General features: G+C 43.1%; 1 protein-coding gene across 2 annotated transcripts in view; it reads right to left on the bottom strand.

Moving 5' to 3' along the window:
• The window catches only part of CRMP1 (collapsin response mediator protein 1), a 118,764-nt gene extending 115,472 nt beyond the window's left edge, over positions 1–3,292 (bottom strand). For both annotated transcript variants that reach the window (XM_030192594.1, XM_030192593.1), the window contains exon 1: positions 2,927–3,292. In XM_030192594.1, coding sequence (XP_030048454.1) covers positions 2,927–3,292 — 366 coding nt within the window. The remainder of the gene's footprint in view (positions 1–2,926) is intronic.
• Positions 3,293–12,597: the final 9,305 nt, after the last annotated feature.

Below are 12,597 nucleotides of genomic sequence, written 5' to 3'. Positions count from 1 at the left end.
TTCGCTAGACTAATCCCTGCTCCTCTCCGATTATTTCCATTGTGCTGCTCTTGAGCGTGCAGTGCCTGTAAACGTTTCCCATGTGAGCTTTTAGTAGAAGGGATAAAATGGTTTGGGATAGCGGCTACGCCCCTATTGAGCACATTGATCTCTGCTCTCGCAAACGCTATGGCCCTGGAGATGTCAGGTTACTTCGCCCCAATTTCAACTAGCGACTTAGCACAGACACACAGTGTCTGTGTGTGTTGGGTGGGGGGTCGTCGTCCCCCCCCCCCCCTCCTCTTCTTTCTAGGGAGAGTTTACAGCGCCTGCCTACAGATGCCGTGCGGCGTAAATCTTTCCTGCTTTTAAGCTGCCGATGTCTGCAACAAAGGCACCGGGGCTGGGATCCAGCCACCCGCCCTGCTGTCACCCAAACACATCCTCCTTACCGTGATGTGTGGGATGCTCTTCTTGCCTTGGTAAGACATGGTGATGTCTCTTGTTGCTTCAGTGCACGTTCAAACAAAAAAACAACAACAAACAAACAGTACTAATAAATAATAATTCTGCTGAGGGCAATAAAGTGATAAAATGCAATAGGAAATAAGTTTCCTTTCCAAAGGGATCCTCGTAAAAAATGTTGTCACCTTATGGGCTGTAATAAAATGAGGGATGCGCCTCACTGGGTGTGGGGGGGGGGGGGGGGGGGGGGGGGGGGGAAGGTGGTCGGCGCGCCCCCTAGCGGCCCAGAGTTGTTCTGACTTCTTGGCACGTCCTTTCTTCTCTTGCCTCTCCAGAAAGCCTTTCCTTCCCCTTGTCATCCTAGCCTGGACCCTCCCCTCAGTCAAGATCAAATCCTGTTCAGCTCAGCTAAAATCACCTCAAGACCTTTAAGGGCTGTCCTTTTTCAAAAAGTCTAATTTTAATTGTTTTTCATCATTCGGAGCAGGCGCTCTTTTTTAAAATGTATTTGTATATATTTTAATACATTTCCTTTCACCTATCTCCCCCCCCCCCTTGCCATCCCCCTTTGTCTGACACGAGGGCTGACTACAGATCCCAGCATGCACGGAGCTGGGTTTTTAAAAGACAATCAGCCTGCTTCAGGGCTAGGAGCAACCACCTTTAATAGGCCCTATATATTAAGTATATTTTTCCTTTACCACAAAATAGAAGAAAAGAGCCAAACCAATGTCAAAGGTTTCCAATACTTTATCTATGAGGACCAAACAAAAAGGGCCAATTTTCTGAACCCAGTCAGTGGTGCAGTAAAAGAAGCGTCCCTACAGAAATGGCACAGACAGAAAGATTCACTCCTAAAAGAGAAATGAGCTTGGGCTCCATCTCCTACAGCTAAGCGGGTTATTACACATGTTTTGTAAATCCAGGTGATTTTAAGCTCATCCCAAACAGCTCTGCTTCCAAGAAAGTATTAAACGTAGTGTTGCTGCTTTCTGCCTGCTCTGATGACTGTTTCAGACTTTTTGTATGTGATAGCATCGACTATTCGTTCTTTTTCTGCTTTTTTTTTTTAAAGGAAAATCTTTCTGAAGGGCAATTTCAGATTAAAATGGGAGGTGGATTTCTGAAGTTTAGTTTCAAGAGGCAGCAACAGGGAAAGGTGTTCCTAGCCATCCAAATCGCCACCCTCCCTAGATACTCTAAGGATACATTTACAGATTGGTGACTGCTTAGAAAGACCGCATCGCGTGCTAATTTTGAAGTAGCTGCAATTTTCTGTCCCTTTGTGTTGTAGGGCGACAAGACGCGAAAGCATTGTGTTATGTAAATGTTCGAAAAAAAATAAATAAATAAACCTTCGGTGGGCATTTCGTGACTCTGCAACTTTAATACCTCGGCAAATAAACACAATAGGAGTGGTTCAGGATATCATACAAGTGCTCCATCTGAAGAAAACTACTAAAGCAACGTTGCAGGAAAATACGATTAAAAGCCAGTGTTGCACTGCGAAGGTTGATTTATGCCTGAGCTATGGTGCTGCAGTCACTGTGTAGAGCTGCCATGCTTGCGATTAGTGAATCCTGGGTTTCTGATTTCGTTTATTGGGTTTAGCCAAGAAACGTACTTGATTTAGCTCCAGTGACTCCCCAAAGAAGACAGCAAATCGCTTTGCCTCTACCAAAAGAGATCAACAACAAATTCGGCAAGACAGATACAAGTAAACGCTGAGCTGCAATAATAGCCACACTGAACGCTTAAAGTGGAGGCGCGTTAGCAGAGCAGATGTATCACCGGAGCGCTCGGTGTATTGTGAGGCCTGACAAAACCGCAAAGCAAACCAGATGGATCGGGTGGTGGGAGAGACACTTTACCACAGCAGCAGCAGTTGACTAGTGAAATGTAGTGTGGAGCAGCTGGAAGGAGAGGCCTGGGGAGCTCTCGGACCAAACCTCGAGCAGTCCTTTGTTACACTAGGTGCCTTTCCTCAACTGCTTATGAAACAGGAGGAAATGTGAGCAGCTGAATCATTAGATCAGAAGAATGCAGTGCTTTCTCTTAACATGCACGATGCATCTACATTTTAACATCCAGCCTGCAAAATCCTTGCATGGCAAGTTGCAATAGAGTGCTCTAGGAAACTGCAGCCAGAGTTTGCCCTTGATTAGACCCCTCTGGCGTAAATAAATCAGCTCAAGGCTTATCACTTGTAAATGGACTGAACTGATACCGACAAAGAATCGATATCAATCTATAAAAAATACTGTCTTTTAGCATACGAGAAAAATAATTTACATTGGGAGTGTTGAGAAGAAATGCTTATTGGTCAAAGGCAGTTATCTGATTGTCGATCACGATCAACTAACTACCGCATAAACCAGCCAGGATGATGCATCTCTAGTAACATAGGGATTTCCCCTGGAGAGCACCGTTTCGTTTTCCTAGCCATACCCTTTCCCCCCTCCCGTCTCTACGCCCTCTTTACCTTCCCATTGTTATGGCCCTGCAGCAGCTCCTTCCCCATCGGGTATCTGATCTCGATTCCAGGGGTCTTATCCTCCCTGTCCCCGGGGGAACTGATGGCTGATCCGGATATCTCACTCACATCACTGGCTGTCTCGCTGAAGGCGTCCCCGTCCATGTCCGGCCTGCTGCCACTCCTGGGGGTGCGGGAACCCTTCTTCCCCACGCTGTACGCGTCGAAGTCGATGGTTTTGTTCTCGTAGGCCCCCTCCACCGAAGCGAACATCCCTCCGTATTTCACCCGGGGGGTCTGCGCTGTGGTTCCGGGTCTGGCTAGGTAGACAGGCAGATCATCTTCCTTGTTCCAGTTGCTTTTTCTCTCGGCCATTCTCCCCTTCTACCTGCTACTGCTTATGTGCTGATCATAAAAAATGAATGAATGCAGCAGAGCTGTGGCCCCCCAAAGCCAATTTTCCAAAGTGATTTTGTGAAAACGTGAAATAAAAATAGTAATTTGAAAAAAAAAAACCGCGCACAATAAAATCAGCTAGATGGCAACAGGAGGTGATCGGCAAAAAACGCGATGTAGGTAGAAAGTCAGCATTCACTTAATGGCTTTGATAGTTATTATGGGACAGCTGTGCACAAGATCTCCGCTATGAACATCGATCCAAAGGAGAAAACGCACAAGTCACTCCTGGAAGGCACTGGGGGTGGCTCGAATCCTACTCTTCGCTTCTGCAGACCGATGAAACGACAAGCTGCAGTGTTTTGGAGAGGTACCAGCAAAAGATGAGCCCCGCGTCCCTCTTTCTGTCTCTCACACACAAATAACTGCAGATCCGCAGGCAGAGGATACTATGGACAGCTCTGGTAGGATTTACCGAAGACTAGAGGTCAAGAATCCAACTACAGATGTTCTGACAGCCTTGAGCCCTGCTGTAGATCGAATCCCAGGATCAATACTTGTAAGTGCAACTTTTTTTTTTCCTCCTCTCCGGAGCAAGTAAGACGATGAATTTCTTGGGGACCGAAATGCGATGGAGAGTACAGGCGAACGTCCCCCAAGAGTAGCCCAGGTTCTCCCGGGTTTGCAGCCGCACAAAGGGTGGCGGGAATCGATGGAGCCAGGAGAGACTGGGGCGATCCGTCCTTCCGGGCACAGAACCCGAGTGCGAGAGTCCAGAGGCTCAGACTGAAGCTGGAGGAGGTAAGAGATGTCACGCCGAGCTGCTGACACGGAAGTGAAAAGCGCCTGCCCAATGCTTCGATTGGAACTCGTGACCAGCTGCAACTTGTGAGATTGGGGGAGCACCCGACTGCGAGCATGTCTTGTGCCAAACCAGCCCCGGGGCGGGGGAGAGGAGAAGAGATGCTGTGCACGTTCTATGAAGTCTGCAATGTACCCGGTCAAGTGCGCGGACAGCATTGGGGAGCTGTTCTTTCAGCACCCGATGGTTGGAACAGGCGCTAGGAAATAGAAAAAGACACCGGAGAAGCAAAATGACACCTAGGGCCTGATATTACTAAAGCGGTTCGCCTATTTTGTGTCTCTGAGGGAGACAGATTAGAAAACCAGGCCCTACATTTGTGACTTGAGGGGGGGAGTGGGGACTTCTATTCATCCTTAGTGTTTGCAGTGGATTTTTTTAATTTTTTTATTTGTCTAGGGAAACATTTTAAATGCAAGCTTTTGGTGAATCTGGGTTTGCTTTTCTGACATTTAAAGATTTTCATTTGCATATTACATTGTGGCATATTTATGATAAGCAGTACTTGCTAACAGATAGGTTAAATAGTAAAGTCTATTGTAAGGTCCAGTCAGTTGCTGTCCACTCCCAATGGCATTGTGCTAGGAGACTGAATCAAAGTTTATAAGTTTCTGGTTCAACCACATTTATTGTGCAATTAATTTCACTTCTTCTTTCCTTCCTAAGCCTATCTAGCCCTAATTGTACCCATATTTATTCATTTTCACTTCTTTGCTTACAAACTTAATTATGATTTATCCATCTACCCTTAAGAACAGTTGCATCCAGGTTAATTCACCACATATGTTATATTTATTTTACAAGGCCAATTTTATAGCATTATTTATTATACTTAATAATCTGTTTACGTAATTTTTAATATGTATCATTTATTTAATTGCTTGTTATGTAAGCCACATTGAACCTGAGCTAATGTGGAGTAAAAATGTCTTAAATAAATAAACAGTTACTATGGTTTTCAGTCAGGGGGATTTGATCCTTATTTTCAAAATTGTATCTGGAGAAAGGTTATGGTTCTCATTGAGTGACGCAAGAGTTTCCAGAAAAGAATTGGAAGAGGGTAAGGTTAGAATATGTTTTGGAAAAATGGGCTCAACTGATTGCAAATTTGGAAGCGGCAGGGCCTGATCAGTTCACACTGAAGAAAACATCGCAAGAATTGAAGAACTTATGCTGAACATTGGCACATAAGTGCTGACTCTACTCCTAGACTGCCCACAAAATAGCCAGCTTTGACTCTAGTGGTCTGTGATGATATTCAGTGATGCTATCTGGTTTATTTTATTTATTTATTTATTTATTTTATTCAGATTTTGCTCACACCTTTTTCAGTAGTAGCTCAAAGATACTCTGGATATTTCTCTGTCCCAGAAGGGCTCACAATCTAAGTTTGTAGGCAATGGAGGGTAAGTGACTTGCCAAAGATCACAAGGAGCAGCAGTGGGATTTGGACTGGCCACCTCTGGATTGCAAGGCCGGTGCTCTAACCACTAGGCCACTCCTCCACTGTTGAATCAGCAGATAGCCCTGCACAAATGATTTAACTGGCCAGGAGCAATTTCTGGCCAGTTAAATCACTTTGAATATTGGACCCGCTGTTAATATGCAGTAAAAAGATTAAAAATGATACAAAGATTTCTTTTCTAAGAGAAAATGATATTTCTGTTATTGCAAGAGGACCTCCCTTATCACTACTGTCATAATAAGAAAGACTGCAGGCAGCTAATTTGAAAAGTTTCCCAGGTAACCTGTACAGCATCACAGATCTTCAAGCCTAGCTCACTTAACTTGTGTTATTTACTGAGTACAGCCAGTACTACCCATATTCATTCTTGTTTTCTGATATAAGGACATAAGAACATATAGCCCAGTGTTCTGCTTCCAATAGTGGTCAAATCCAGGCACAAGTACCTGGCAGAATCCTAAAGAGTGTTTATATGGGACATGCAGTTAATGAACCATAAAATAACTTTACAACAGTAACTGAGAATTATGAGCAAAGCTAGGCCTCTGTGAACAGGCTATGAACAGGTTAAGAGTCACTGAGAAGCTAAATAATAAGAATTACACAAAAATGTGAATCTCATGTCAGCTTGCCCTTCTGTTGGCGATTCAGGCAGATATGGAGTCATAACAGAGATATGTGTGGCAGGAGAATGAAGTAATGTAAGGGAAATTTGCTGGTGACCATGAAAGCAGATAATGAAGAAGACATAACTTTGGTTGCTGGGAAGATGGTTTTTTTGCAAAGTAGGATGACCTTACTGACCTTACTTATGATAAGCAAATATGTTATGAAGAACTTTGCTTCTGCAAGATAGAATTTACTAGAATATGCTGGAATATGTTAGAAAATGCTGACTTTGTACTTCCAATACTAGTCTATAGGAGAAAAGGGTATAAAAGGAGAATCATGGACAGAGGCAATCAGAGAGCTAATGTCAGAGGTCACCTTTGTGTCCCAGTTGCTGTCTCATATGAGAATTAGTTGCTGTCTCATATGAGAATTAATTAATTATATTACGTATTCTAATTGTAGTCCTGATTGGTAAGTGTAATAAACAATTACTGATTATTCTCATATTACTATAGCCTTCTGTGTCTTTCTGTCTCTCCACCTGATGGCGTTAGGACCATAATTCCAGGTTACAGGTAACTAGTACCGTTATACCTGGGAGAGGGCAGAAAGATAAACAAGAGTAGCAAGATTCTATGCTCTATTGTGAGGGCTAGAAAACCTTTTTGTCTTTATTCAAAGTTTCCTGATCTTTGGAATGAAGCACTGTAATACAGGTCCGATGATTCTGACAGAGTGAATATGTGGCCACTGAGAAAAGCATTACTCTGTTAATATTATTGATCATAGAAAATGCAATACAGGCAGAACATAGGTATTTTTGCTGGGAATTTTTCTTTTACAGTTAATTATTGTTTCATTAACATACATGAGATTTGGACACAGAAACAAAGGGTCTCATACACAAGCAGATGATAGCTATCTAATCGAGTAATCCCTCCATCACAGCCTATAGGGGTAATTTTGTAATTAATAGAACAGGAAAGCTCCCCCTTTTAGTCTATTTTATAGAAATTCATATGAACATATGTCTTTCTAAAATACAAGCATAAAATCTACAGAAATTGCACTAGATTGACGGTGCAGACCTTGTGCCTGTTCAGATGTAGGTGCAATATTTCATGTATTTTACATATAAAATCCATTGCTATGCACAGCTACTTTACCAATACATTCTGGTTGGCAACATCCCCAAATTCTATATATGGCCCAATTTGAGTGTGCAATTGAATTAAATAACAAGTCAATTATCACCAATAACTGGGTGCTAATAATCAATTATTGGCACTAATTGGCATAAATTAAAATTTGCACGTGCATTTTTAGTCACAGCATTCCACGTGTAAATTTTGCACATGGCTCCAAAAAGGGGCACTGCCATGGGAATATTATGGGTGGATCAGTAGCACTCCTACAACTTATTCGCATTGTTATAGAATAAGGGGGATCCGTGCCTAATGTAGGTGCGCAGATTTACACCAGGGTTTACTTGGAGTAAATCCCCGCATGTATATTTAGGCACCGATCTTGGCACTAAGAGCTATTCTATAAATGGCACCTAATTTTTAGCACAGTTTACACAATAGTGCTTAGCGTGTTTTTTTGGTGCTGCTCTATTGACACTATTTATAGAATTTGGTCTCATATGTACTTTATAAAATAATTTTTTCACATTTTGACCTAGGTCTGTAAACAAGGCAAATATATTGTTCCACTCTGTAATATGTAGTGAAGTTTCTATTAAATGGGGTTTTTTTTCTCTCAGTCACTATGGGGGAATTCTATAAGAAGTATGTCAACATATAGGCACCATGAATGCACGTAAGGGACTAGAATAAGAACATGTATGAGCATGTGTGTGCATAAACACAGAGTAATGCCAATATTCTGACAATCCACTATTATATAAAATAGTGCCCAAAATGCTTTAGCGCACAATTTGAAGGTGAGCACACATAAGAGCAGAGTCTGAGCAGAGAGCTTAGACAGGGTGGGCAATTACGTGCATTATTTATAGAATAATATAATTTTACATCATTATATAGCAATCTAAGCATGTGTATTTCTATCTGCTGTATGGTTGGTACAAGTAAAATAGTTGTGCCTAAAATATACATATTTGCCCTGCTACACTAGTATTCAATAAAGGAAAGTAGGTACAAACTTTCTTTTGTAGAACAGATTACACATAGGCATGTTCTTAGCACTTAAAAGTAGGCACCCCTTTATAGAATTACCCTCTACTTGCTTTCAAATAAGTTTTCTATGCCTTTTGGTGCACCATACTGAAAGGAGCAGCTCGCAGAGTAAAAAACTTGCATCAGGCGTGGATGCTGTTTAAAAACACCATCCTGGAGGTTCAGGACAAATATATTCCACGTATTAGAAAAAAGGGAAAAAAGACTAAACGTCAGCCGGCGTGGCTAAACAGTAAGATAAAGGAAATCATTAGAGCCAAAAAACAATCCTTCAGAAAGTGGAGAAGAGAACCAACTGAAAATAACAGGATAGATCATAAGGAATGCCAAGCCAAATGCAAAGCGGAGATAAGGAGGGCAAAAAAGGACTTTGAGAAGAAATTAGCGTTGGAAGCAAAAATACATAGTAAAAATTTTTTTAGATACATTAAAAGCAGGAAACCGGCCAAAGAGTCGGTTGGGCCGCTGGACGAAAATGGTGTTAAAGGGGCGATCAAGGAGGACAAAGCCGTAGCGGAGAAATTAAATGAATTCTTTGCTTCGGTCTTCACCGAGGAGGATTTGGGGGGGACACCGGTGCCGGAAAGAATATTTGAAGCGGGGGAGTCGGAGAAACTAAACAAATTCTCTGTAACCTTGGAGGATGTAATGGGTCAGTTCAGCAAGCTGAAGAGTAGTAAATCACCGGGACCTGATGGTATTCATCCAGAGTATTAATAGAACTAAAAAAATGAACTTGCGGAGCTACTGTTAGAAATATGCAATCTGTCCCTAAAATCGAGTGTAGTACCGGAAGACTGGAGGGTAGCCAATGTTACTCCGATTTTTAAGAAGGGTTCCAGAGGAGATCCGGGAAATTATAGACCGGTGAGTCTGACGTCGGTGCCGGGCAAGATGGTGGAGGCTATTATTAAGAATAAAATTGCAGAGCATATACAAAAACATGGACTGATGAGACAAAGTCAGCACGGATTTAGTGAAGGGAAGTCTTGCCTCACCAATCTAATGCATTTTTTTGAGGGGGTAAGCAAACATGTGGACAATGGGGAGCCGGTTGATATTGTATATCTGGATTTTCAGAAGGCGTTTGACAAAGTGCCGCACGAAAGACTCCTGAAGAAATTGCAGAGTCATGGAATCGGAGGTAGGGTATTATTATGGATTAAGAACTGGTTGAAAGATAGGAAGCAGAGAGTAGGATTGCGTGGCCAGTATTCTCAGTGGAGGAGGGTAGTTAGTGGGGTCCCGCAGGGGTCTGTGCTGGGTCCGTTGCTTTTTAATGTATTTATAAATGACCTAGAGATGGGAATAACTAGTGAGGTAATTAAATTCGCCGATGACACAAAATTATTCAGGGTCGTCGATGATACGCTGAAACCTTCTGCTCAGTGTGCTGCTGCGGCTAGGAAAGTGAATAGAATGTTGGGTGTTATTAGGAAGGGTATGGAGTCCAGGTGTGCGGATGTTATAATGCCGTTGTATCGCTCCATGGTGCGACCGCACCTGGAGTATTGTGTTCAGTACTGGTCTCCGTATCTCAAAAAGATATAGTAGAATTGGAAAAGGTACAGCGAAGGGCGACGAAAATGATAGTGGGGATGGGACGACTTTCCTATGAAGAGAGGCTGAGAAGGCTAGGGCTTTTCAGCTTGGAGAAGAGACGGCTGAGGGGAGATATGATAGAAGTGTATAAAATAATGAGTGGAATGGATCGGGTGGATGTGAAGCGACTGTTCACGCTATCCAAAAATACTAGGACTAGAGGGCATGAGTTGAAGCTACAGTGTGGTAAATTTAAAACGAATCGGAGAAAAGTTTTCTTCACCCAACGTGTAATTAGACTCTGGAATTCGTTGCCGGAGAACGTGGTACGGGCGGTTAGCTTGACGGAGTTTAAAAAGGGGTTAGATAGATTCCTAAAGGACAAGTCCATAGACCGCTATTAAATGGACTTGGAAAAATTCCGCATTTTTAGGTATAACTTGTCTGGAATGTTTTTACGTTTGGGGAGCGTGCCAGGTGCCCTTGACCTGGATTGGCCACTGTCGGTGACAGGATGCTGGGCTAGATGGACCTTTGGTCTTTCCCAGTATGGCACTACTTATGTACTTATGTACTCCTTGTTTGTATAAAAACAGATTTATCATATCAAGGCATCCTAGGTTTTCATACCACAGCCAAACATTAGAAAGAATTATGGCTTATCTGAACATCTGTTTGTCACACCACTGCCCACCTGATAGTGTGGGCCAAGTGTCCTTATCACATCGCCGCCCAGTCAAAAGTGTGGATCAAGTGTCCTTATGTTGCCACCCACCTGATAGTGAAAGGGACCTGATTGTGACAAAGGGAGGCCAAATTTAGTAGGAAGTTTGTCAAAGGGGAGAGGATTAATCCCTTCAACAATATCACCAACGGAACTTAATCCTTTTAGGATACCAATTGACCCAGTAAACTAGCTTTTTACTTATTAAATAGACTTGGGGTAATGCCACAATGGGCATCTCTTAATGTCTAACCATTTAATCTTAGAGAGTAAGTCTAAATAACTAAGAGCTCAATGTGATGCATGAATGACTTGGTAATCATGTGTTCAGGCAGGGGAATACCCATTAGGCTTGGAAATGGGAAGGGTTTTATATCAGCATACTGGGCATGTCTGTCTGCCTTTTCACCCTGTTCTGTGCCACCCCACGGTCCAGCATTTCTCCCTTGCTCTTTTCTTCCTCTCCCTCCCTTTATCAGTGATCCAACATGTGTATAAATGCTAGGCACTCATTTAGTGATATTCTATAACTTTAACACACAAGCCACGAACCCCAGGATTCTATATATTGTGCTAAGATTTCCGCTTGGAAATCCAAGTGTGTTTCATAACAATGCACATAAATTAATTAGCTAACAAGCTAATCAATGCTGATAATTGGATATTAACAAGCAATTATCAGCACTAATTGGCATTAATTAGAATTTAACCACACTACTCACTAAGTATATTCTGTAACGTGGTGCGCTTAAATTCTAAGTCACGTGGAGGGGCATAATTGAAAGGGACGCCCAAGTTTTACTGAGGATGTCCTTGCAAAACGTCCCAATGGAGGGGTGGGGAAACCCGTATTATCAAAACAAGATGGACATCCATCTTTTGTTTCGATAATACGGTCAGGGACACCCAAATCACAAAATTTAGGTCAACCTTAGAGATGGTCATCCCTAGACTTCGCCGTTTCTGATTTTCAGCGATAATGGAAACCAAGGATGCCCATCTCAGAAACGACCAAATGTAAGCCCTTTGGTCATGGGAGGAGCCAGCATTCATAGTGCACTGGTCCCTCTGACATGCCAGGACACCAACTGGGCACCCTAGGGGGCACTACAGTGGACTTCATAAATTGCTCCCAGGTACATAGCTCCCTTACCTTGTGTGCTGAGCCCCCCAAAACCCACTACCCACAACTGTACACCACTACCATAGCCCTAATGGGTGAAGGGGGGCACCTACATGTGGGTACATTGGGTTTGTGGTGGGTTTTGAGGGGCTCACATTTACCACCACAAGCGTAACAGGTAGGGGGGGGATGGGTCTGGGTCCGCCTGCCTGAAGTGCACTGCACCCACTAAAACTGCTCCAGGGACCTGTATACTGCTGTGATGGACCTGAGTATGACATTTGAGGTTGGCATAGAGGCTGGCACAAAATTTGTTTTGAGGGTGGGAAGGGTTAGTGACCACTGGGGGAGTAAGGGGAGGTCATTCCCGATTCTCACTGGTGGTCATCTTGTCATTTCGGGCACCTTTTTGTGCCTTGGTCATAAGAAAAACAGGACCAGGTAAAGTCGTCAAAGTGCTCATCAGGGACGCCCTTTTTTTCCATTATGGGTCGAGGACGTCCATGTGTTAGGCACACCCAAGTCCCGCCTTCACTACGCCTCCAACAAGCCCCCATGAACTCTGGCCATCCCTGCGATGGAAAGCGGTTGGGGACATCCAAAATCGGCTTTCGATTATACCGATTTGGACGACTCTGTGAGAAGGACGCCCATCTTCCGATTTGCATCGAAAGATGAGCATCCTTCTCTTTCAAAAATAAGCCTGATAGTTGAAGAGCAGGTGTGGTTATGAGCATGGAATGGGCGAGTCGTGCATT

The sequence above is a fragment of the Microcaecilia unicolor genome, chromosome 2 (genome assembly GCF_901765095.1).
Source record: "Microcaecilia unicolor chromosome 2, aMicUni1.1, whole genome shotgun sequence".
Classification (NCBI taxonomy): Eukaryota; Metazoa; Chordata; class Amphibia; order Gymnophiona; family Siphonopidae; genus Microcaecilia; species Microcaecilia unicolor.
This window is presented reverse-complemented; position numbering and strand designations above follow the sequence as displayed.